The 26,300-nt window shown below is 42.8% G+C and overlaps 1 protein-coding gene across 1 annotated transcript in view; it reads right to left on the bottom strand.

Annotated features, from left to right (window-relative positions):
- Positions 1 to 26,300, bottom strand: part of LOC144109491 (receptor-type tyrosine-protein phosphatase T-like) — a 190,273-nt gene that overhangs the window by 19,597 nt on the left and 144,376 nt on the right. Inside the window, 11 exon segments of the mRNA XM_077642312.1 lie at positions 4,004 to 4,120; positions 5,169 to 5,266; positions 6,271 to 6,307; positions 7,923 to 7,999; positions 8,846 to 8,933; positions 9,478 to 9,653; positions 13,965 to 14,044; positions 15,362 to 15,467; positions 15,576 to 15,615; positions 20,893 to 21,142; positions 22,781 to 22,877. Coding sequence (XP_077498438.1) covers positions 4,004 to 4,120; positions 5,169 to 5,266; positions 6,271 to 6,307; positions 7,923 to 7,999; positions 8,846 to 8,933; positions 9,478 to 9,653; positions 13,965 to 14,044; positions 15,362 to 15,467; positions 15,576 to 15,615; positions 20,893 to 21,142; positions 22,781 to 22,877 — 1,166 coding nt within the window.

The following is a 26,300-nucleotide window of genomic DNA, read 5'->3' as shown; positions in this document are numbered from 1 at the left end:
GGCGAGCACATCGGAGCACATAATAGAGCCGTGCATGCGCCCTGAGAAACTCATCCCCAGAGAGGCGCTGTCGCTGCATTCTGGCGTATCTGACGCATATCTCTTTCTGGTGCGATGTTTGGAAAAAGGGCATTTGTCAAACCCGTCCCTTCGGTAGATCGGTGCTCATCGAAGGACCTATCTTCTGCTTATGTGCTTAAGGGCAGTTCTGGCCCTTTTTATCTGGCAAAGTCTTACCACTGGTACTCAGTACGAATTTCCTCACACTCGCGATGAGTGATGTGAAGTGTTTTTTAGAAGCAAAGCTTGCATTCATTTATTTATTTATTTGTTCTTCAAAGGGCCACAAGGGACCTTACATGAGGGGTGGACTGAAAAGGCAATTAGCATGAATACATATGATCTTCAACAGCGGCTTTGAATTTGCGGAAGTCGATGGTGAATCCCACTTCGGATAAAACGTCATTCCAGCCTCGGGCTGTTTTCAGGAAAAAAGACAGGTGATATGTTTCGGTGCAGGCTCTCACAGGGTAGGCGGCGCTAGGGGGACAATTACTGGAAACACGATGAGCGTGTGCGGTACGATAACATCGTCATTAAAAGTATGGTAACATTTATGATATAAGGAAAGACGGCGATCATGCGACGAATGGCCGATGTAGCCATAGTTGAAACTCTACGTCTTTGAAACACCCTGGCTAGAGCGCAAGAAAATGAACAAGTATTCAGAATGACCGTGCCATTACGTTGCCCGTTAAGTCTCCTGTTCTTAGCTAATACCGGTGTGGTTGCCCGACGTGGGCGTTTTGAGGAAAAATTTCCCGAAGAAGCAACCTAAGTTGCGAACTAGGGTTCTCTAACCTTGTCGAGCCATCCTAACCCAGGTGAAAATTTGTTGATGGGAACCTACTGGTTTGTACTGGGTCGGCTGGAACCAGCAGGTTTCCTGTTGGTTGTACTGGTTCCAGCAGGACGCTCACTGGTTTTCTGCTGGTTGTACTGGTTCCAGCAAGGTGTTTGTAATGGATTTCTGCTGGTTGTACTGGTTCCAGCAGGGTGCTTGCTGGTTTACTGCTGGTTGTACTGGTTCCAGCAAGGTGCTTACTGGTTTTCTGCTGGTTCTACTTGTTCCAGCAGGGTGTTTGTAATGGTTTTCTGCTGGTTGTACTGGTTCCAGCAGGGTGCTCACTGGTTTACTGCTGGTTTTACTGGTTCCAGCAAAGTGCTTACTGGTTTTCTGTTGGTTTCACTAATTCCAGCATCAGGACTTTTTGCTGTTCTTTCCCGAGGCCTTTTTCCTTTGTTTCCATGGAAGCAATATCCTTCAGCTAACAGAATTTTGCAGCTAAATCTATTGAACTGTGAGCGCTAAAAATTGAATAAATAGTGTCAAAATTTAATGAGAGAGCTTTATTTATTAACCATTCCCCACTAACACCTGTTAGAGACCCATCTTGAGGGGTATATAAGCATGAGGCAGGCCATATGGTATTAGAATGTGAGTACGAGTTACGCTAGGAAGTTGTATCTATATTATAGGGCTGTTGCTATAGCTGCTTTTCAAGTGGGGTTTAAAGCTGTACTTGTGTTAATTTCTACTATGGGTAGATTTGCATAGCCCTGCAGGGTGAGTTTACCAGTTACCGTTGGTTTCGAGCGTTTTTGCTCTTTCTTTTTGTGCATGATAAACGTTTAGGAAGTTACTATTTGTTTTAAAGTTTCAGAAAATTTTGAAAATTAAAGGATATATTGCATGAATGATTTATCTACACAGAATTAAATGTAATGTTTCGGTGCTGTATGGAAGCTAATGGCCCAGCACCTACTGGTTCCACCAGAAGCTGGTTCCAGTAGCTGCTGGGAATGTGCTGATAAACCAGTACTACTGGAACCAGGAGAATCCGAGCAGAAAACCAGCAACAAATTTTCACTTGGGAACCTGCCCACCGGATGACGAGCAAACTGACTGCCGTGGCAGGTGGAAGTTTAGTTAATAATTGGCCACGAAGGTTTGCACAGGGGTTGCACAAGCCTCTTCGGCTCTCCCGAAATGAACAATTCCGCATATATGAACACTAACCCATTAAGGCTATCGCGTCATACCCTTAAGCCGGAGCTTAAGTGTTCTACAATGTTTTTCTGGCTGGGGCGATTGAAACAGGCTTTGCCTCAGGTAAAGCGCAGCAGGAATTGCGGAGCCTATTTTAGGTGCACCGGAGCTAACTGAACGTAGTGGTGATTTAAATTTACTAATATGATTAATAATGTTTTCTACATTACAAATAAGACTTCATAAAAAGTAAGCCTTGTCCTCGTATCCAATATAATACTAGCTTTTCAAAAAGAATGTTATGGCTTATTCTGTCGAACGCCTAGTAAAGTGGACAAAAATGCCGAATACTAATATTCCGCTTTCAAAGTTTTCTAATATATATTCCTTCTGGCGAAGAAGGGCGAGTTCTGTTGATTTATTTTGTCTAAATCCGTACTGTGAACTAGTAAGTATGTTCCGAGATTGCAGAAATTTTTTCGCTCGTCTTAGAATAATTTTTTCCAGGCACTTATAAAAAGCGGCTAGAATACTGACTGGCCTGTAATTACCGAAGTCATTGTCGTTACCCTTTTTGTAAAGTACAGACACCTTTGCTACCTGCATATCTGTGGTGAAACTTGCAGTTTCTAGGCATAAGTTATGTACATAAGCAAGACGGGCAGAGATATATTCTATGATATATCTGACAGGTTGAGTCTGTACGTTGTTAACATCACAAGAGGTGGAGTTTGATAATTCGTGAAATATTTTCATAATTTCTCCTTCTTCAACAGGTGCAAGAAAAAGGGTGGCAGGACATCTTGTGACGTGCCAGTGGTGAAATTCAGAGGCAGGTTCAACGTATTGCGTGAAATGAGTGTTGAATGCTTCAGCTAAGTTTTTTGCTTTGTAGTCCTTTCCATCAGTAGTGACCTTGTCGACTGCTGCTTTGATGTACCTGTTGCCATCAAGCAAGTTCCTATCAGAAAATCATTTGAGCGGCTGGCTTGAAAACGAGGGAACAGGTGAAATCTAATTCCTCGACAAAAAATTTGTGTGGGAGGGAGGTTGATGGGGTGGACTACAGAGGTGGATCTAGGGCTGCAGTGGGCGAGTGGGCAGCTGCTTAACCAAGATATGTGCTTTGGAGGGAACTGGTGGTGGTGCTTCTGGAGGGTCGAGGATGCACTCCCGAAGCTAAATCAAGACGCTGCCACTGTCCCACATTGTTATATTAATACTCCTAACGCAATAAAACAAATATAGTATATGTGCCTCATTTTAAACACAGCCTTAATATTATTAGAAGCCCTCCTCCCACCACCCATGTCGGCAACAGAAAGAAAAGGACGGTTCCTTTTCGTGACAAGCTTTGTGGCCCTACAGTTGGCTTCCCAGGACTTTCAAAATAGAACCTGCTGTCAGTTACTCTGGATTGCTAAATCTTAGCGGGGTTTTAGAGAGCATCCTAGCTATAAAAACTTTAGAGATATTTAGAGAGCATCCTAGCTATAAAAACTTGCCTTGGCCTTTTCAATATCTCTTGATGCTTTAAATTTGTCGGGTATGCACGAAAGAAAGCACATTCATCAAGCGGAAAAAATTCCTTCATTATTGGGTCCCCCATAGTTCGGTAATAAGTGCCGCATGCTTTCGATGCCTATTCATATTCCCCCCACTTTTGCCTGCAATCACCATAGCGATTTTAGAGTAAACTGCCCTTATCTTCCAGAACATCCAAAGTGTTTTAGTGTTATTGTCCATGTGGTGTTGACAATTTGGTTGCCACTGCAGCTTACTTCACCCACAGTATCTTAAATTCCCTGAACACGAATTTGTATGAATGGGTGAATTACAAAAGCAAGGCGGACACGAAAGCAACAAGATCTAAAAACAAGAATTCTTCACTAAAATAAGCAACAGCGCACTTTATCGCTGAACAAGTATTAAAGATTAAGGGAAACATGTTACCAGCTCTAGCTGAAACTCCCGCACAACGAAGTCGACTTCGGTGTCAGTCTTCATTAAGGTCACCACAAACTTGCCGTACCTCTGTGAGGTTTCTGTCCAGTACGGTTCGCACTTTGTCTGCAAAAAGCAATAGTTTAGCCACAGACAGTCGATACCTGCACAACACTTGCATTTAAAGTAGAAGTTGAAGCTCGTGCGGTTGCTTTTAAGGAAAACAGCAGCCAGCATGCTTGAGCACTGGTATAGCTAACACGTAATGCCTGGCTCATGTGCAGCATTAACCAAGGTTTCACTAACTACCCTCCTCCCTTCCGTGCTCTTATTATAGTCCCTTTTATAAACTATATTGTGTAGCCACATTTATCTGTCAAATTTCTCAAGTTTCTAAAAGTACTCCTGCGGCACCTTTTCGAGCCTGAGATCTTTATAATTTTTTCACTGGTTTCATAAAGGGGCTCATTCCTTCGGAGACATTAACATGGAGACGCTCAGCCCTGGGACGAAATAAACAAACCTTTTTGATAAAGAGTGAACTACACAGACCAAATTATAGCACCGGCTGAGTTGCTACACTTGCTTAATGAAAAGTCCGCATCATGTACTGCCAGCCACATATACTTTATGGCATGTGACCGGGGGTTAAAATGCACGCTGCCTCATCTGGCGATATTTTCGCGCTGTGGAGTCGAACCCTCGATATGCGCGCATCCTCTGGTGCATAAAAATATCTGTCTATTAAAGTTTACGCTTGTTGCGTAAAAAAGCGAAACTGACCTTTTGGAAAAGGAGACATTGAGAATTTTTGTTGTTTACTCTCTTGATCTTTCATTCCTTCTTTCAGTGCATGGTCCAGGTGTGCATCCACCAAAAGACTGCTACCATGACATTGCTGTGCTCATAACTGCTTCTGATATCAACGGTGACGCGTAATCTCCATGAATACAACACAGCGAGGACAGCTGTGCCTCAAAATATTTCGTTAATAAAGTGTGGCGCCTTATAATGCACCACCAGTGATGATATCACGAACAGCTACTGCTTTAAAATGTTGTCAACGTTACAGTCGAAAGGCGCGCTGCCTGTTTCTGCCGAGGCAGTGCCACGCGTGGTGTTGCAACGTTTTTGCTTTTTTGTTTCACAGAAATGCTGTAAATGTTGTGCGTACCTTTTCTTGCTCCTTTAGGTTGGTCAGCATCACCACTTTGCAGGAGCCCTCCAGCCAAACCATTCGCCAGAAGTCGGTGAGCGTCGTCTGCTTTGGGCCTGCAAGTTCGAAAAAGATAAAATAGCACATGTTTTATACATAATGCAGTCTTGTGACCAGATTTCTTTTGGTTAGCATGATAGCATGTTTACATGCGCCCAAATTCTAGGAAGATGACCATGCCAGTAATAAGTGTTGTCCTACATCTGCCGTATCAGCACTAGATGCTGTTTGTGCAAGTAGCCATTATCATCAACCAGCCATCTGACAAGCCGAATGCACTCATATCTTGTCAAAACCTTAATCTGGCAATATGAACTTTTATATTCCGCAGTCAATATCATAAACACGTAGTCATTTGCGAAGCTGGAAGTGGTGTAACGCGGGCGATGAATAACTATCAAAAGTAATCCCACTGAATACTTTAAAATGGGGAACTCGAAGAACGGTGCCTCCTAGTCAACACGGCGAGAACCTCCCTGTCACGGAACTCATCTGCCATGTTCACCAAGGCCAGAATACAAAAAAAGGAAAACATAAAATATACTTGAATTGGTGGCCAATTTTGCCGTGCAGTACAATAAAACAAACTAATTCTGAGGCGCAACACTGTTGATAACAAAGAAGACTTAGACTTCGCTGCCTACTACCAGCATCACCCTATATTGCCGTGCATTTGGCAACTTTCACAACTCGCAACCCTTATGATTAAACGAAAGTTCACTTTATATAGTGGATAAAGTATAGGTCTATTCCAAACATAGAGTGTGGATTCACCTTCATAACTCGTAAAGTGACATTTGTAAAATTTAATCAGCCTACACAAGTTGACATACGGTATCAGCATCTTTGAAAAACACACCATTGCCTAGAAAGTCGTTGAGTGAACTTCTTGCAGAAGCAGTTCCAAAAATTAACAAAATGCACTTTTAATTGTAGCGAATGCGGCTTTCCAATCAATTCCCCTCTGAAAAAATGAATGCACTTTATTTTATTCCCAACTCAGGGGACTCAGGGCGACAGGAGGGCATTGGAATGTCACAGCTTGAAAACGAGCAGTTACCTTGAGTTGCGATGTACTTGCGCGGACACCTGTATCCCTGCAGAAGGAGCAAGATGAAAGGAAATTCAAGTAAGCAGCGTCCGCCACGGTTACGCCAGCATATCCCTCAATTAACCATATCCAACAAATATGGGCAAAAGCATTTCCGAGCGCGAAACTGTTTGTGCGCGCAATTTTTTTTTTATGAAATATAAGATTTTCCTATGACAATCAATATATCCGCAGATAACACGACGGCAGTCTTGATTTTTTTGCCATTAACATTTTGGCTGTCTTCAAAAGTGTTCCCCTTTGGTTTTCTAGGGCAATCTTGACTGTCGGATGCAATCGATGGAAACGCTTTAAAGAAAAAATTTTGATGAATAACATAAGAATGAACCATTAACTTCAATATTTCCATAATAGTTTCTTTCAGTTTTGCAATGTTCAAAATATTTGTCCAAGAATGTTGGACATGCAAAGGCAGTAGACTACTTCCCAGTCACCAGCAACCTATGTATATTACTTATTCTGTTATTCAGCTAGTGCGCAGCATTAATAAACAACGCCTCCCCCCCCCCCTTGTCCCCCCTATGCCATCGCCACCCCTAATAACACCGCCTAGAATGAATCTATGTTACCGATGCTACCAATGCCTACCTTCCATTTTGTGAGACTGGCGGAAACGCTCAGATAACACTTCGTGGCTGAGAACCACAATCTGCGTACAGGGCTGAGAACGATGGCAGATGGGCGCGATTAGTTGCCTCGCAGCAGAGACTGTACACACTAGCTGCCCACACCAGAATAACTGTACACACCAGAGTATCACTGCTTTTCGGAGCCTCAGCGTCCATGGCTGACATGCCCTTTTGCCTCATGAGCATAGAAATTTGCGCACATTGGAGTGCCTTACCCGGCCGTAAGATATTACAGCGTCCCTTTGTTACTCTCGTCTGGAGAAAAATGTTTGAAAATTTTTAAGTATATGATTAATTTGTACGTCACTTTTCATGTCTTTACAATATGTTAGTAGCTACCATATTCAAATAAACAAGGACAACTGGGTCAGCCCGCAGCCGCCGACACACCGAATTAGTTTCCAGAAACACCCCCTACTAAAATTTCTCTTTTCTGTTGTGATGCACACTCGCATAACGCCACAGGTACTGTAACCTTCGTATAGTTAGAAACGCGCTTTCAAAAAACCTGCATTTATAGTACATCAAGGGTGAGAGTGTAACGAAGAAAGTTCAATTTCAACTTGCGCGCACTTGGCGATTGCTTTATTACTTTTAGCTGTAGCGTGAAATCTACAGCAAAATTCTGTAATACTGACAGCCGCGAAGGAACCTAAGAGCCCGCTCTTCGACAAAAGCTTGCATGAGCTGTTAAGCCTGTACCTGCACTAAGAGGGTCCTGATAGTGGGCAAAATCTTACACAGCATAACAACATCACACTGAAAGAACACCTAAAGCACTTTTTTGTGGTGATGCATAATTGACGACATTGAGTTTCGACAATGGCACATAACTTTTACATGCGTTCAGATCATTTGTTCATGCATTAAGTCCCCTTTTTCCTCGTGCTCTTTGATGGCTAAATTACCGACAGGTTTAATCGAGTAGCCTGACTACCATCCGCATATTCTGGGTAAGTAAATCATGCTTACCGGAACATAACTAGCGTTTATATAATCCGAAGTGTCAAAATCAGGCAACGGTGCAAGTACAACCCTTGAATGGTCATCTGTAATAAAAGAATTAACGAATGACATTAACACGTTGACACACTGCCAAAAGCACCGGAGAAATTTCTTCTCAACAACACATATTTTCTTCAATAACTCCGATGGTCTCTATACAATTTTATTTTAGTTTACTTCATCAGGGTCATCAATGTAAGTGTATTGCTAGGGACATAGAAAAAACTTTTCCACTGATATCGAGATCTTTCATAAGGCTGGGGCACTACTTCAATACCCGTGCACTGTTGGCAATGGCGAGGCATCTTTCATTTGGTGGATGTAACGTTGCAAGACGAAATCGACACCTTTGGCACAGGAAACTCATTCGCGGGACATAAAATTTAACAAGTTTTTTTTTATGCTTTAGAACCTATAAAGCCCGTGCATGAAAAAAATCGTTTTTTTATGGTCGTATTTGAAGGAAATGCAAATAATACTACATTATCTTTATTTCCTACTCCCTACATTTGCGAAACCAATCCGACAGACGCATTCCTGAGGTCCGAAGGCAAAAACGTCTACCCTTAAGCACAGGTTCTCTCACAAGATCAGGTGCCATGACGGCGGATCCGTGTGCTTAAGCAACTCGTGACCTTCTCGTAGTTACTGGTTCCGGCTACCTGTAAAGCTTTATGGCGAGTAAAGAAAAATATCAGAAGATCGTTGCATTTTTTAAAAATTCGATCTTTCTTCAGCTTTTGATGTAAAGAAAATCGCTGAATGCGAGTTCGGTTCACAATGATATTACCATTGTCTTTCTTCATTAAATCAGTACAGCAAATGCGGACACTTCGGATCAATATTTTTTGTCAAAATGACACTTGTGTAGAGAAACAAGCGCCACTTACATGGCAGAATGTTTCCGTAGCGGTTCTTGGACTTGTTTTCTGCTTTTTTCGCGACATCCCACGGGTGAAGCTGGCCCTTTGGCGTTGTCTGAAATTGCAAGCAATTTTGGTATTAACCGCTTCTGCACTGCAATCATTTAAAAACTTGGTGCCAAGTGGCATGAACGTCATCGTCATTAGCCGTTTTGCGTTCACCGCCAGACAACCGTATCTCCTAACGGCCTGTAAGTAATGCTATCCTGGCCAGCAGATTTGATGCTTGCCCAATAAATTCTCTTATCTTATCTCTTTAACTGATTCCCACGCGCCCCGCATCGTTTCTTGCTTTCGTAGCCACTTTCTCATCCAGCCACATTATCGCGGATATCTGGTACGCATTGCATGTGCCGCTATCGGACAATGTACAGAGCGGCGAAAAACAAATTAGCATTGCCATTAGAAAATAGCCTGCGTTCTTTTTCCTTTCGGCTAGAGAGTAAGGCCGAATTACACATGAAGGAAGCCAACAATCAGCGAAAGAAAGGGGCAGAGGGGATGTTTTTTTTTCGTTGTGTCCATCAACTAGAGATATATACCATGAATGTTTTAACCATAGATAGATATCATAATGAAAGTTTGAAAGACATCCTCACCATGTACTCCTCTTTGAGCACACCCTGTGCCTGCCCCTGAATGACGTGCTCCTGGAGACGCTTCACGGGCACGGGCTTCGATGGCCGGCCACCGTTAGGAACCGCGGTCATGTTGACCGAATCGCTGCTCTCCATGTTCAGTGTCATTCGTGATTCGGACATGCTGTTCTCGTCCACTGAAGCAAGAAAGTAACGCCGTATCTTTCCACAGCAACAGGTGAACAAGGATATCATTTTCAAGCATTATCGCGCATTTCTCGGAGTACTAAGTTTATAAACGTGCTTGGGAGCACTGGCATTGTCTTTCTCATATATCTTCAGACTTTGTAGCAGGTGATCGCTGCGTACTGCGGACATCTTTGGCTGTGCTCATTGCTTTCCTCATTTATCAAGAATATTCACTTTTAGCTGTAGCTTTCCGCATCTGTGTTTGATATTAAGGGCTGTCCCCTTTATGTCAGCGACGCCCGTGAGCTTGGAATAATGCATGTATCTTTATTTTTGCTCGACACTACACTTTTTCGGAATTCTGAACTTTCATCAGAAATAGTGCGATGTTTATTTCAAAGTGAACGCTGTTGATGAAACTCCTCACGGTTGCTACTGGCAGCCTGAGAGAATCGATTACTCAGTGATCAATTGGTACTGGTTTATTTCCTCTGAGCAGAGGGAGCCATAAAAAGGAGAGAAGAGAAGAGAAAATACCGCCGTTCTTTTAAGAATGCGAATATTTGTAATTAAAGAGCAAAATAAACACACATCTAATGATGGGCTCAAAAATCACTGTGACCAATTGCCACTCCGTATAGAAGATCCCCATATACAAAAAGCAGGCAGGCCAGACGACGCCTGTGTTTAGTCACTCCAGACCTATCACACTGTGGTTAAGGCGTAAAGGTTATTATACTGCCAGAGTAAAACTCAAAATATTCTACTTGCTAAACGCCTCAAATATGAGACGCAAGAACTAAGAGCAAGTTTACCTCTATTGGCCCTACGGCTGCCGCGCAAGTTCATGCTGACGCACCTACGGCGAAGATGCCGGAACGTGTTAACAACAGTTTTGCTTTGCCTGACATAGACATAGAAGAAGTAATCACTGCAGTCGGCAGCCTTTCAGCCGGCAAGGCGGCAGGACCTGATGCAATACCCGTTATACTGATCAAAAACAACATTGATATACTAGCGACCCATCTACTACACATATTTAACCATTCATTGGCAAACGGAATATATCCTGACGAGCTGAAGGTTGCAAGGGTTGTACCTATTTATAAAGGCGGTGAGCGATCTGATCCGCGAAACTACAGACCAATATCGGTATTAAATGCAATTAATACAGTTTTTGAAAAGGTTCTTTGTAAACGTATACAAAATTTTCTAAATAAATATAACATTATATGTCATAATCAGCATGGCTTCAGGCCCCAAAGGTCAACGTCATCCGCAGTTCTTGTTCTTTCACAACTTATAAATTCTGCACTGCATAATAACAAGCTGGCCATAGTAGTATATTTAGACATATCAAAAGCTTTCGACACGGTTGATCACACAATAATACAACAGAAATTGGAAACCTACGGTTTAAGAGGGAAAATTCGTGATCTAATTAAAAGCTATTTTACAGGACGGAAACAATATGTTGTCGTGAACAATTTAGCCTCACTACCGCAAAGCATTAATCTAGGTGTGCCTCAGGGCTCCGTGCTTGGGCCGCTATTCTTTTCCCTGTATATTAATGACCTTCCATCAACGCTGAAATATTCGAAAGCTGTAATATATGCTGATGACACTGCACTGCTTTTTACAGGGGAAAATTTAGTGGCACTTAAATGTATAATTAAAGAAGAGCTTGGTGAAGTTTCGCAGTGGTTTAAAAGTAATCGGTTAACCCTTAATACTGAGAAAATAAAGTACACCGTGTTTCACTCGCGCAGGAAGAACATGAACTACGAACGTATATCTGTAACTATCGACAACACGACTCTGCTGAGGGTGCCTCAATACAAGTATCTTGGTGTCCTGTTCGCGTCTGATATGCACTGGAAAGAACAAATTAATAATGTTTGCTCCAAATTAGCCTATGGTTGTCATGTTTTACTAAAGGCCAGGGACTGCTTTGATCTTCCAATTCTACGCGTTCTGTATTTCGCCTTTGTGCACAGTCAATTATCTTATTGCCTGGAAGCGTGGGGTGGTACATATAAAACATACCTAGATCCTGTTTCTCGCCTTCAAAAACGAGCTATTCGTATGATAACTTATTCAAATAATACACACCCCAGCAGGCCACTCTTTCAGCAGCTTCGTATCTTACCCCTATCAATGGCATATAAACTGAAGATAGCTGAAATAGTAAACAATGTAATAAAATCTAACAACCCCCTGCCCCTTAGTTTATTTAGATTACCAATGAAACAAACAAGAGCTGCAACTAACAATCTATTTAATTTACCACCTTGTTACAATATGTACGGCCGGAGACTCCTAGAATACAGTGGAGCCCATGTGTGGAATGAAATCCCGAATGAAGTTAAAGAAAAAAATAACTTTTCAGCATCTTTAAAACACTATTTAATTTCCATGGAAATGTAGGAATCAATTGTGTGTGTTAATCTTGAAGTTTTTTATTTTACACGGTCTGCGGTAGTATTGTGCTTGTGTTGTATTTGGACCCCTCACTAGCTGTAAAGGCTATGGGTCCAACTAACAGTTTGTGTACTGTTTCTGAGAATAAAGAAAGAAAAAAAATCTTTCTCTAAAGAGTCATGATAGTCAAGAAATGCGCATTGCCATTGCAGCAGGCCACAAGTCATTTAGTTGTTATTGCATTATTCTCTCATCATGAGCAGCGTGCATTTGATACAAATTGTACCTTGCCGAGAACACTGGACTGAGCCCCCAATTTTACGTAATCCACAAATATCTAAAAAAGGAGAGGTAAAAGAATCGATTACTTACCGACCGACCAGCTTAAACTTGGTTGCTTAAAAGGTATTTACCACGAAAATTGCGAATAAAATCATGAAGACATTACACTTTAATCAACCAAATCATTGGGCAGGCTTTTGTAAAGCATAATCGACTACGGACCATATTCACAATATTATCATATGCTAGAGAAATGTGCAGAATATAATCGGCCTCTACACATAGCCTCCATTGATTGCGAGAAAAAATTTGACTCAGTTGAAACCTCAAGAGTCATCCATGCATTGCTCAGTCAGAATATAGATCATTGTTATGCGAAAACAGTGGAACATATCTGTAACGACTGCAAAGCTACGATGGCCCTCCATTAAGTCAGCAATAAAATTCCACGAACGAAGGGTGTCAGGCTGGGAGACAAGATCTCGTCAATGCTATCACCACCTGTTTACAGGAGGTGCTCCGAGGCCTGGCTTTGGAACCGCTGGGGATAAGAGTTAACGAAAAATACATAAATAATCTACAATTCGCTGATGATGTTGTTTTCCTAAGTGACTTAGGAGATGAACTGCAACGCTGACGAGAAAGGTTCAGCGTATGTTAAGGACAACACAACAAGCAATGGAAAAAAAAAATGATAGATTTAACGTTAAGAGACCGGAGGCGGGCAGAGTGGGTGAGGGAACAAACGCACGCTAATTAATGACATTCCAATTGAAACCAAGAGGAAGAAATGGACTTTGGCCGGGCATGCAGTGTGAAGGCAAGATAACAGCTCCTCCTTAAGGAGTGCATTCGAAGAGTACGGAAGCGTAGCAGGGGTCGGCAGACAGTCAGGTGGGCGGTTGAGATTATGAGTGACATTCACTAGAAAACTCCGACAAGCTGTCCTCCTCGGTAAACACCATTGAAGTGACACACGGAATGATTTCAATGTCCGATTTTGCCGCTGATAAATGCGTCGTCGGCTAGCGGATAAGCGTAAATAGACCAAGAGCGAGAGGACAAATTTTTACACAGAACAATAATTGGATGTAGTTGTCCCTAGTTTTGCAATAAAACCCGGCACCATTCGGCCACATTATTCGTTATCCAAGTCTATCTGTCTGAATGATAAACTACCTTCACTCATAACTGCACTCACCTCGACCACAAAAATAAAAGAAGCATTATTAAAGAAAATACCGCACCATATCTTTTCTTTCTGTCGGTGATCTAGTAATCAGCGCTTTTGGCTCGGAACCTGCCCACTGTGATTTTTGTTAGAGACAGCAAAGTTATCAAGCATATTGCGAATCTTATGAACACTTAACAAAAAAAGAGCACAGAACGATGAACTAAAAGGGAAACGTCTTCTTTAAATGAAAGAAAAGCTCTAGGACATTCGTGAATGAATCTCCACATGACTGCTCTCCAGTCTGATTCTACACAGCATGCATTAGTTGTTATGGGTTTACTGCTAACGTTCACTTTGTTTCTTGTGTCAATGTATCTTTGAGCGGAGATTTCACAGAAATAAATGCGCATATGAGGTTTGAAACGCTCAGGTGCTCACGCACGCTTTGAAAGCCTGGAAAGTCGTTCCTTCAAGCTCCGCTTTGTAGGACCATTGGACCGGTACGCAACGGCTTGCCGCTTTCTGAAAGATAGAATAAAAAGTACGTTGCAATGTTTTTCACAATTGTGTGCTAATAAAATTTCATCCCATCGTAACGCCTATTCTTTAATGAATATCAAACTGCGTAAATTTGCGCAAAATTGCGGTCAAAAGTTTTCGGGATTTGTATTCCCGGAAAAAAGAAAGCTTATCGAAGCTATGCCTTGCAACTCAACAGATTGCTATTGCTGCCAGCGCATAGAGACTGCACGCTCTTAATATCAACATATTTCACGCAACGCATTGCGTGAACGAGCTGCATCAATATTTTTCTACACTTAGGCGTACCCTAAACTTTCATTCACAAGTATTGCAACCCCTAAACACCACTAACCCTTAGTGCTTATTTAGAAGGAAAGAGTATTGTGAAATATACATAGCTTTCATCTTATACTAGCTAATCATTTCTTGAATGCATATTCAGGCATTACTCCCCAAATATCGCAAAACATATTTACAAAATACGCATACTTCTTAAAAGTCAAGCTGTAGTAGAAATACAGCATTTTAGAACATCGGGACCTAAAGGCGCCTAAGAGTTTATCAAGTCGAAACGTCTAACACGCATGTAATTTTTGACACGATTTTTTTTGTTTCGAATACGCCCGGCTTGCAAGCATAAATTGCGCCACCTTACCTAAAACGAAAGCTGTTAACAAGGCTTTCGCCAGCAAAAAATGGTATCTTAGCAACTGCTCAAAGAGAGCCACCAAACTTCAAAGCTTTTGACACTGCGGAAGTATGTATGTCGCTTCCAGCGTCAAGACAGGCCAAAACTATAATCTGCACTGAAATCGTTCCGAAAACACCTTATCTTCTTATATTGGTGCATTTAGATGCAGTCTCTGAAGTCCGTTTTCTGTAACTTTTTGAAAGCGGTGAAGACAAACCAAGGCTAATTAAAAGATTCCGGTGCAATTTTTTTGCGCGACGCACAGCAGGCAACAGTGATTTGCACCTTAAGCTTAAGCGTCGGACGCTGCCATATTATTCAATAGAAAGCGGATTCGAGGTAAGCCATCTTGAAGAAAGCGTTTTTCCCTAGCGCAAAATAAAGACGCAAGGCGTGCTTCAGTTATGGGAAAGTAGGTTGGCGCATACTTGCTTCTCAAAGTGTCTCAAAGTTTCACATTCTTTAGCTCTTTTGTATTCAACAGTAGCTGGCGACGTGGTTCTGACAAACACAATGAAATTTAAATCGCAACTATGATCTAAATGGCGTGAAGAAATGCATGGCCAGATGATTCCGCATCAAAACATGCATGCTCACTAACCTTTGCTGATTGAAAGAATACTTACCGTGTGTAATAGTATGCTAGAGCCGTCGCCGCCAAAATTAGGCAAAGAATCACCAGTATGGCTCCAATAACGACACCAGCGCCTGCTGCGTTACCGCTTCCGTTCACTGCACAAAAAGAGAATATTATTTCAGTGAACTTTTATTACCTCAATTGGAAACTTTTAATCAGTATGAAGCAAAGTTTAGGTGCCAGCCTAAGACGAAAGCCCTTACCTATAACCGGTGCTGTTAACCTGTACCCATAGAGAACTTCCTGCAAGTGCAAAAGAAGAAACAAATCTCCTCAGCACTCATCAACATCAATATTTTTTCTTCGCCAGTGAAAAAACAAGTTTGGAGCGCGAATCTGGCACACTTACGGGCAGTTAGGCAGCAATCGTCTGGACTTAATACAATATAGCCCTGCATATATTATGCAGCTAGTCATTTCAGAGGATATATATGGCAATACAATTACAGAGGTCGTTTAAGACCATTCACGTGCTTTGAAAGCGAATGCATTTGTGTCTCATCGTGGGCTACTATTTAACCACGTTCCTTTGCTACCTATTACGAGTTACTATTACCAAAGACAGAAAGGCCTTTAGAATAAATACCTTTACCTCAAAGACCTTCACTCCGTAGGCCTTTGACGGAAAGGTATTGGGGTGTTCATGAATACATTTGGTCCTCTTCGATTCTCCGAACTTGTAACCTTACGGCACCGCCCTGCTTCTGAGCCACCAATCTGGGACCATGGTGACGTCATTGGAGTTATCAGCCTGTTTTGTGGGGACATCAACCCCGGGTTTCGTTTCCGATCAGCCATATAACGCTTTTGCATAAAAATGATCTATCTGCCTGACCGCCATTTTGAGTGCGAAAAGCTTGACCAATAGCGCATGCTTTAACACATAGCTTCTACTTCAAAAATATCAATCACAGATGTGACAGATGTGGAAAATCAAGCATAAAACTTTGCAGAGAACTGATGCATTTGTAGAAGACCTGGTTTACTATGCACAAATTCTTTCTCCCGAAGTGGGCCTTTTAAACAGCTGAAGAATAAATTCACGAAGCTTAAGATTTTTACTCAAAGTTCGAAATTCAGTGAGTGCAGTGCCTCGTCGTACATCGACATCGTACATCGCCCACAGCTGCCGCATACGCGCTTTCTGTGGGTTACGCTAAATAATCATTGAACAGCGCGCCCTTCAATGATTACTTCTCATAACTGTTCCCATGCTTGAGAGAGAAAGTGTGAAAGGCAGCTGACGACCTGCCGCTCTAAGCTGCGTCATACATACATAACCGCGGCGTCATCTCACAGTATGCTAGAGTCTTTGCACGAGTCTGATTAGCCTGTGGGTATTTTATGCAGAGAAAAGGCTGGATTCGATTTCATAATTTTTTTCATTTGAGCAGGAACAACATTAGCCATCACTTTAGAATATATCTAATGCCATATTTTTCTGCCAGTTTTACCGTACGTCAGTCTGTATTTCGCATTGGACGTGTGAACTAAAAATGTATCATAAGTGCCCACAAATTGAACGATCTTGGAGCCTCACCTGAGGAAGACGTATATTTAAATATAGATCAAAGTTTTGTATTTCGATCTTCATATATTAAGCTTGTTCTCCTTCTTCCAGAGCGCGCGGGAATTGAGACGGCAGTGAACATATCTAAAACATGCGATGCAAGCATTCCGCGTTGAAATACGGTACGATATGTGATGATCTTAAAATGATCGCTTAGTGTTAGTGATATATTAACCGTTCTATATTTGTGGCGGCTTCTGGAAGAAGCTGGCTAAAATTAGTGCAGTAGACAGAACGGACCGAAAGGGACGCTTTGCGGCACGATTAAATTACAACTTATGTTTATGATATACACAACAAGGTTAGTATTTTGTTAGTTAGGTAACCTTGGTCAAAATATACCGTTGGTGGTAATAATAATAATAATAATAATAATAATTGGTTTTAGGTGAAAGCAAATGGCGCAGTATCAGTCTCATATATCGGCGGACACATGAAGAGCGCCGTAAGGGACGGGTTAAACGAGGGAGTGAAAGTAGAAAGGAAGAGAGAGGTGTCGTAGTTGAGGGCTCCGGAATAACATCGGCCACTCGGGGATCGTTTACGTGCACTGACATCGTACAGCACAGAGGCGCCTTAGCGTTTTGCCTACAAAAAAATGCAGCCGACGCTGTCGGGTTCGAAATAGTTCGTGGTACATCTTCAGACACGAGGCCAAATTTGAAATTTTTCACGAGATCAGAAATACTCAATGCGGAACTGAATTCTGTTCACATTAGTGTACCTGCGCACCTGTGAAAGTATAAAAATAAACCAAGAAATAATCAGAAAAATCCTAAGCAAAATAACGAAACTTCCTTGGCTGCGGACCTGAGTGTGGTAATAATAATTTGTTTTTGAACCCATTGACGTATTTTGGCAGCAGTTTATTTCAAAAGACCGGATCACTGAAATGTCGTGGCGTACGTGGAGAAAGAAGCAGAGGAAACTCTATTTGATGAATATTTGCTGTTGATGGCCTGTTATATTTGCTTTGAAATGCAAAAAAGGCACTTTGTATTGGGAATTAGAACCGGTTAAAATGGGGCGAGAAATCTTACGTTTTCATTTTGCTGTTTCGAGGTAAATTTCACTTTCAATGCAAAGTCCCTCCCTTTTTTGCTTTTGTGGATTCATCCGTTAGTATTGCGAAAAAAACAGTGACAGCTTGAGCCGGGTGATAGCGCAATACTGGCAAGCTGTCCGGAAGTCAGTCCTGCTATTTAGACAGAGGGAATTTCCTGGTCTACATAATGCACTTTTAGGGAGAATAAGCGGTTACGAAAGTCAAAAGGGTGAACAAAATTTTAAGAATCCGACAGCCTAATCTGCAAACGTCAAAAGTGATCCGAGATGCTCAGATTGTCTAGCTGGTACTTGGGCGATTTCGAACAGCTTTATGCAAAGATAAAACAGGAGGATACAAGAATAAAGGTTTGATAACACTGCTTTAACTTTTGTTTACACATACGGCACTTCAGGCTCTAGCCGTCCTGCCTACGATGCCGCATCTACCACGGGAGTTCCAGAAATTTCCTAAATACGCTATCTGGGTTTTATGCGCCGTCAGTGCGCATCATAGAAACACAGGTGGCCGAAATTAATGCACAGCCGTCCACTATGATCTCTATCTCTCTTAGCTAATCTGCAGATGCCGGACGTTACGCGTGAAATGCCTAATTGCCTATCAGAGGGTAAGTGTATGTCATTTTCAAAACTATCTACAACCAGGAGCCATCACAATCTTAATACCCAGCCCTTTTTTGCGCGTACTAAGGTTTCCAAATACGATTTTTTTTCGCGTACTGCGTAGAGTTGGAGCTCTTTGCATGACAGCATTTGTGCATTATCAAGGGTGTTGTGTTCAGCTTTTATATTTGTAATCCTTGTCAAGTACCCTTTTATGCGTGAAATTGTACCACAACTTATGTACCCACTCCTGCTATAACCTCTAGAATGGGGTCTGCAGTATCTTCAAATAAAATAAAATTAATAAATTTAGCTTATCTATTTGCTAACGCAGCACTAATACCGTCCTAATATCGTACTAATGCAAGGCCGTCTATGGAAGGCAACAGAAAAGGCTGAAATGCAGACGCGAAACAAGTCTGCATGGGGAGTGAGCGCACATAGCAGCCAGCGCAACGCCGCAGGTGAGCTGTTTGAGCAGGCACAAGCAGGCGACGAACGTGGCGACGCAGGTGACAGCGCCAGTGCAACGCCACGAAGCAGACAACGACCGCGATGCATGCCACGACGTTTGCGGGTGTCTGCAAAATAATCAGCAGAAAATGTTTGCACCATTTGCACCACGGGCCTCGGCAGACCCGGAGCAGGGGCGCGGCGGGAGTGCTGTACCAGCGCCAATGTCAAATCCGAGCGCCTGCTATCAGATGCCCCACCAAGCTCTCTACGATTAGCAAAACTGAGCCACTGTTATCAGCGTAGTCGGCACTCCTTTCCAGCTTACACCGTTCCTAAAAATTGGACGACGACTGTTGGAGTGAGTACAAGTGAGCTTAGGCTAACAGCAGCATTTACCTTAAGCTTTCTCTCTTTGTGTCGGCAAGTTTCTTTTCGGATGTTTCTTAGGTGTAATAACACTGAGTATTCTAATATAAACCAACTGAGTGCACTAGCACATGTTAGGCAGAGCAAGTACCACTAAATATTTCAGGCAAAAATGAAAACACTCGCGTTAACGACAGCTACAGATATGGCATCTGTCCATTCTGCGGCAATTAATTTGTCGGGCGTATGATGCTATTCATCATTGTAGGTGGCATGGAGACTTCAATTACATATGTGAGCGGTTCTCGCTGGATCATGTCTTCATCATCTTGCTCACCAAGGAATATATGTACCGATCGTTCCTTCCTTCTACTGCCGCTTTTCTTTCGGCCCTCTCCATGAAGATGGCTTCGTTGGTTTATTGTCAGTAATCAAATTAGAGCCTCAGTACATGGAACCTTGTGTACTCCATCTGTTTAACCTAATTTTCTTCGTATAGCATGTATTAAAATTTGAAAAATTTAGACGTGGTTACTACTCAAGTGTAGCCGTAACCGTGATGTAAATCCGACCTTATAAATATCGCCCATAACGTACAATCCGGTTCATAGACCATGTGCAACGCACGCAAAATTAGCGCTCTTCTTTGCGCTGCCAACATCCGCGATAAAAAAGTTCGTTGATGGAGGTGTGTGAAAAATAAAAAAAGGTTAGAGATCACTGCGGCTACCCGCATTGAAGGAGTGCGAAAGCATTGACGCCTTCTCGACACTCGTCGCCTCTATATGCCCCTCTTTGAGTCCATTGACGTTTGCTTCTGATTATTTAAATAAATAATCTGTCAATCAAACTTTTTGTTGCATTTATTATCACTCACAACACACATTTCAATACCTTTCAAACTTTATTGTCACTTCTTTGAATATTTTACCACTATTTTGCCATCCACGGCTATTATTCCGTCCACTCAGTATATATCGACGTCTGGGCTATTTCGACGTTTGTTACACTGTTGGGTTTATTTGATAACTGATCATCCTACTGACTTCAAAATATTTGCCGATCATCCTCACATCGTCCTCTATCGATCACGACCATTCGTTTGATGCTACCTCTTCTGAGAACGCCAATTCGCTGCGGACACGTTTTGTGACACGCTTTAGTGACACGACCCCGTCGAAATAGCCTAGAAATGCTTTCGCAATAATAAATGTTCTGCCTACAGGATTACAGCGTAACAGATTTTTCATGAGCTTGAATAAATGCGCTCATACTTTTGACGTCACTCTGTTGCTTTATCGTGCCTAAGACCGTACTTCCAGAAAACAAGCACGCGGCAGCGCGCCTTCCTTTATTTTTTATCATGCAGACTGCTTCCGTACCTATTACGGTGTTTCAGCTGATGCATGAGCGGAATATAGTTGGCCCTGCCTTCAATTGCCTATCAGTGCTCCACTCACCCCTGAAAACTTTGTCTCCGCTAGAAGCCCGAACCGGTAGGGTGTGGCGTCAGTCAGGGGCGGGTTCTCGAAGCCGCCGACAGCGCTGCCGTCTCCGACCACAAATATAGGCGTGTCTTTCAGTTGGCGGGGATTCAGGTGGGCAGCCACGTAGTGTCCGAGGCGCATTTCTTCAGCCGTGCTGTAGTTGACCAGCCTCACGGGTGTGGGAATGGAGCTCCCTTCCCGAACCACAACGAGGTAGTATGCACTAGAGCAATAAGAAAATAATAAATGGAATGAATGGGTAATTCAGACGGGAAGAATGAATAGGGGGAAATTCGGGTTCATTTGAGCAGCCGGAGTGGGTAGTTCTAACTCATGCCACTTTTTGTTTTCTTTGCTTCAGGCGTGTCAGTTTACGGATTTCCAAATCGCCAATGCTAGCACCTTAAACAGATGACCAGCTCGCTCGCTTCGAATACAGTTATTACGACAAAACACTTCAGGCTCGAACTGCAGCACGCACCTCGAACAGCTATTCTATTTGATAGAAGTATCAGATGATCACCCCCGTCGCTTAGAATCCCCAACATGAAACCATTAAAGACAGATAGATTAAAACTTCAAAAATCATCTTTTAATATTTATCTAACAGCTTTAATGTTGTTTTATTTTAGCCATTTTTGGATTTTGTGCTTTAGACTTCGGAGCAGTGGCAATCGCTGGCATGCCTCTAGCTGCCCCTTCTTTCTAATGCGCTAGCACTTACAGTGGCCATTCCCGCATTTGGGCATTGTATGTTTGTCTGCTTATCTAAAGCCGGTTTTGTGGCAGGCTGCTCGCCTGCCCTTTCGTAGGTGGGCAACCTGCCCACCGTGTAAGAGGGGAGCCCATTTAACCGTGAGAGGCCACTCGGAAAGAGCAACCTGGTTCGCAACACAACCCTTGCAACTCAAGTCTGGCCGATGGCAACACCTACCATAGCACCTGGCTTGTACCACTTCTCGCCGGCCCACTGGGTGGCTCACTTGACAAGGTGTAGCCGGTGGTTATGAGACGAAAACCTGGGGCGCTAATTAGGCGCAATGAGCAGCATCGGTTAGGAGGCGAACGTAATTTGAATGATGTTTGTACAATTGTTAAACGGATCAAGTTGGGGTGGTGATCAGGTGGGTTGCCTGGTACCACCTAGTATGTCGTAGCTTCAATCAGTAATTGACGTCATGCTAGGGCACGTGTCCCCAAGTGTCCTAATTGCCTAAATAGAGTGACATTTTGTGATGTTTTTTTATTTTTCCACGTTTTTTTTTCCTTCTTTGGGGACGAGGCGACATGTCAGATCAAGGAAATCTTATTTCGCTCCGTGGCTCCAAGATCTCCTGTGGTTTTTTTCTCTTTCGCTATGCTACTTTTTGTGTATCGCTGCCTGTCATCTCGTCCCCGAAACATTTTCATTTGCTTCTCGACAGCCCCGATCTAGCATTTCTCCTTTCATTGTTACAGTACTAACGATATGCCCAGGCCTTTGAAAATACTTTCTAGATCTCACAACAGCTGTATCTTCCTGCATTGCCCACCGCGAAATGACTCTCCTATAAATATTTCCCCCCCTCTCTCTCTCTCTGTCTCTCTCTCTCTCTCTGTCCCGTGAATCTACCACGAATACGAATATGTGGACGGCAAAGTGTCGGTGTCGTCCTTTGCTCTTCTTATGCGACCCAAACTGAAGATGGTGAACACTATAAGCTGCTGTGTTGTGCTGAATGATACACGTCTGCGAGTCAGCGTTATATCTAATTCAATACACTTTTCGCCAAATAAAAAAATTGCTGCATTTAACAAACCCACTGTTAAAATATTTGCCCTGCGAAAGCTCATTGTTGTGTACAACGCAATTTATACATACTTAATTGGACCTTTTATGGAGTCAACTGGACTCAGGAGGACAGTGACCGTCTGATTGGCTATAGTCCCAACCATGGGCTCAACTTGAACCTCGGGCGCTGAAATAAAAGAGAGGTATGGTCAGAATGCATGTCTCAGATGACAGCTTCGTAGTCGTACAAGAACAGAGATTACTAATGCCAGCACAGCGTACTAGAACGACACGAGGGGCCGTATTCTACAAGTTCTACGTCTTCTACTTCCTATTACTTGTCCATTTGGTCATCTTTCTTTGGTCACTCAGATATGACCACAGCTTTCAAGCGTCCGTGGGAAGCACCCGGCCATTGGTTGGTTGGGGACCGTACCTCATTGGAACCAATGGCAGCCAGTGGTCAGGTCGGATCGTATGCTGCTGACAGAGCGCTGCCCTGCACCTCATCACTGACTGCATGTCGCATCCAATGGCGGCCAACGTGCTGGTCCGGTCGCCAGTAGTCGCCTCGCTTCCCGCAGATGCATGAAAGTCGCGGGTATATCGGAGTGACCAATAACGGAGTACCAAACGCACGTGAAATGTGCACTGGAAAATTGTCAGCTTGCAGAATACGGCTTCATGAGGTCAGTGCGAACTTTGCTGCGAAATAATCTGGAACAAAAACTGAAAAATAAAACAAGCGGATAATTAAATATTTATATGTGGTGCTTAAGCAGTGCCGAAGGGGAAAGCATCCTAATGCTGTTGCCCAGTAATTTTGGTTTGGTTCGGTTTACGGGGGTTTAACGGCCCGAAATGACTTTGGCTATCACTTAGCGAAGGAAGTCTGCTGTAAACATCAATTTCGGACACATTGTTTTAATTTCTTATTAATATTGCCTTTTTGTTGTCCCTATGCTTAATTTGCAACACGAATGCTTTCTATGTATGCTACGAGTAATATTTTGAACAATCCTAAAAATGCATCAAAAATGAATTTTCTGTCTGCTTAGTATACTTGTTATACATTAAAAATAAACCAACAATATAGAATAAATACATTACATTAAAAATACACTAAACATAAAATTAATACAATAAAATATACTAAAAGTTTAAATTGAATGCTTTACATTAGAAATACACTAAAATATACAGTTAATACATAAAAATATATTCACTTTGGCTTAGAAAAGGTGTACTAGTCGTATTCACCGCATGGTATTGACAATGCAAAGTGACGTGACGGGACCTGAACGGGAAACATGTCGCCACACAGGAAATGCCGACGGAAACGGACGTCAGCAAAGAGGAACTGCTCCGACAAGTGTGATACTTGGTTTGGCTTATATATACCCCCCCCCCCCCCCCTCCCCAAGAGGAGACATTATCTTCAACGGTGAGGCGCTTTGGCGCAAAGGCTGTGGGCCCCCAAACTGTCGCACAAGCGCCGGAGTGGTTGCGTTCGAATCTGTGGTCTATCAGATCCGAACTGCTAGTCGTAACTTGCGTCAGGCATCGGTCAGGAGTCGAACGGTCAAGCAACATATACATGAGCTTCTATGGGAGCCGGTCGGCCTTGCCAGTCGGGGTCCTTTTCGCTGGCATGTTCGGTCCGGAGGTGCGCATGGCGCCGTTGCCGGTATAATGCTATCAGGCTGTCCACACTTAAATAAGTGGTGATTCCCTTCCTTCTAGAGGTTACCATAGACGAATGGACGACAGAAAAGGGACTGTTTTCACGGTTCCCTTGAAGGGTTATTTCGAGCACTACGTTGTTCCACGGCAGCTTGAAGTGCGCTGCAAATATGCTGACGCGGACTACCCATGTGTTAGAATTGAAGAATACTTTGCACGAATTAATTTTGCATTTATGAAAGTACACTTTAAATGCATTGCCAACAAAGGTCATCTCTCGAAACGCGATTTTGAGCACTAACTGTTCAACGGAAACTTGAAGTGTGCTTCAAATGCGTTTACCGGGACAGCTCATTCGTTAGAATTCAAGTGTACTTTGGACGGCTTAATGTTGTATTTGCTAAAGTACACTTTCAATACACTGCCAAAATGCAAAGGTCATTTCCCAAAACGCGATTTTGAGCACTAGATTGTTCTACGGCAGCTAAAAGTGTGCTTCAAATATGTTTAAAAGGACTGGCCGTTTATTAAAATCGAAGTATACTTGAGACGAATGAATTTAATATTTACGAATGTACATTTTATTATACTGAAAAGATGCTAATACCGCATACATATTTTTTCACGTGTTCGAAACGTGCTCGAAACATGCTTTAGGTGACATACACTTCCGACGAATTAATTTTGTATTTACGAGAAAAGCTTTTAATACGTTGACAAGATGCTAAAGCCTCATGCATCTTTATTCACGTGTTTGAAACGTGCTTAAAACATGATTTAATTCACGTACACTTCAGACGAAATAACGTAATATTTACAAAAGCATAGGTTTAATATTTTGACACGATGCTAAAACCACATGCATATTTCTTCGCGTCTTTGAAACGTGCTCTTAACATGCTTTAAGGTATGTATAGTTCAGACGAAATAATTTCATATTTACGAAAGCGCACTTTTAATACTTTGACAAGATGCTAAAACCACATACATATTTTTTTATGTATTTGAAACGTGCTCGAAGCATGCTTTATGTGACGTATTTTTTGCAAATTTTAACATTTTTCGAATACAAGGCATAGAATGTCAAGAACCTATTTCCGGCATATTTTTAGTGCGTTTATGAATACAAACTATGTTTAAGATACATTATAAATATTCCGCCCTATATTTGAAACTTATTAGTTTTCGTTAGGAGATGAGAGATGCCGTAGGGAGGTATCCGTAAATGTCGACCACCTAGGGTTCATTAACATGCCCTGACATCGCACAGTACACTGACCCCCTGCATTTTGTCTCCTTCAATGTGCAACCGTCACGGCCGGGATTGAACCCGCGTCACTCTGGTCAGCAGCTGAACGTCAAAACCACAGAGCCACCGCATCAATAACACGCTTAGGCCGCACTCTACTATAGCGAAACTTAAGTGCATATACGAGAAGGTAGGGCGCATGATCCATGCGTTTCCAACCAGCGGGGTGGTCAAATAAGCAGGGCCACGCTACTGTTCGCCCATGCCTTCGTGGCCAACCGGATCCTCTATGCCATGCCGTACCTTCGCAACATCAAACAGGAAGACGAGCGCATTGGCGCCATCATCAAGAAGGCTATAAAGCGAGCACTGGACCTCCCTGTGGCTACCTCCGACGCCAAACTGAAGGCGTTAGGGGTGCTAAACTCCTATCACGAATTGCGGGAAGCCCTCCTAGTGAACCAATATGTGCGGCTCTCGCAGACGGCTCCTGGGCGCAGCCTGCTAGACCGCTTTATATCCAACGCAATGCATAGCGGAGTTGAAGGATAACATCCCGCCGCTGTGGCGCCATATGCCCTGGGTCGCTCCGCTCCCGCCTTACATGGACACGACTTCACGCGAAGGCAGACGACAAGCTCGGGTTCGGGCTCTTGAGAGGCAATGAGGATCTAAAAA

Source organism: Amblyomma americanum, chromosome 11, assembly GCF_052857255.1.
Source record: "Amblyomma americanum isolate KBUSLIRL-KWMA chromosome 11, ASM5285725v1, whole genome shotgun sequence".
NCBI classification, from domain to species: Eukaryota; Metazoa; Arthropoda; class Arachnida; order Ixodida; family Ixodidae; genus Amblyomma; species Amblyomma americanum.
This window is presented reverse-complemented; position numbering and strand designations above follow the sequence as displayed.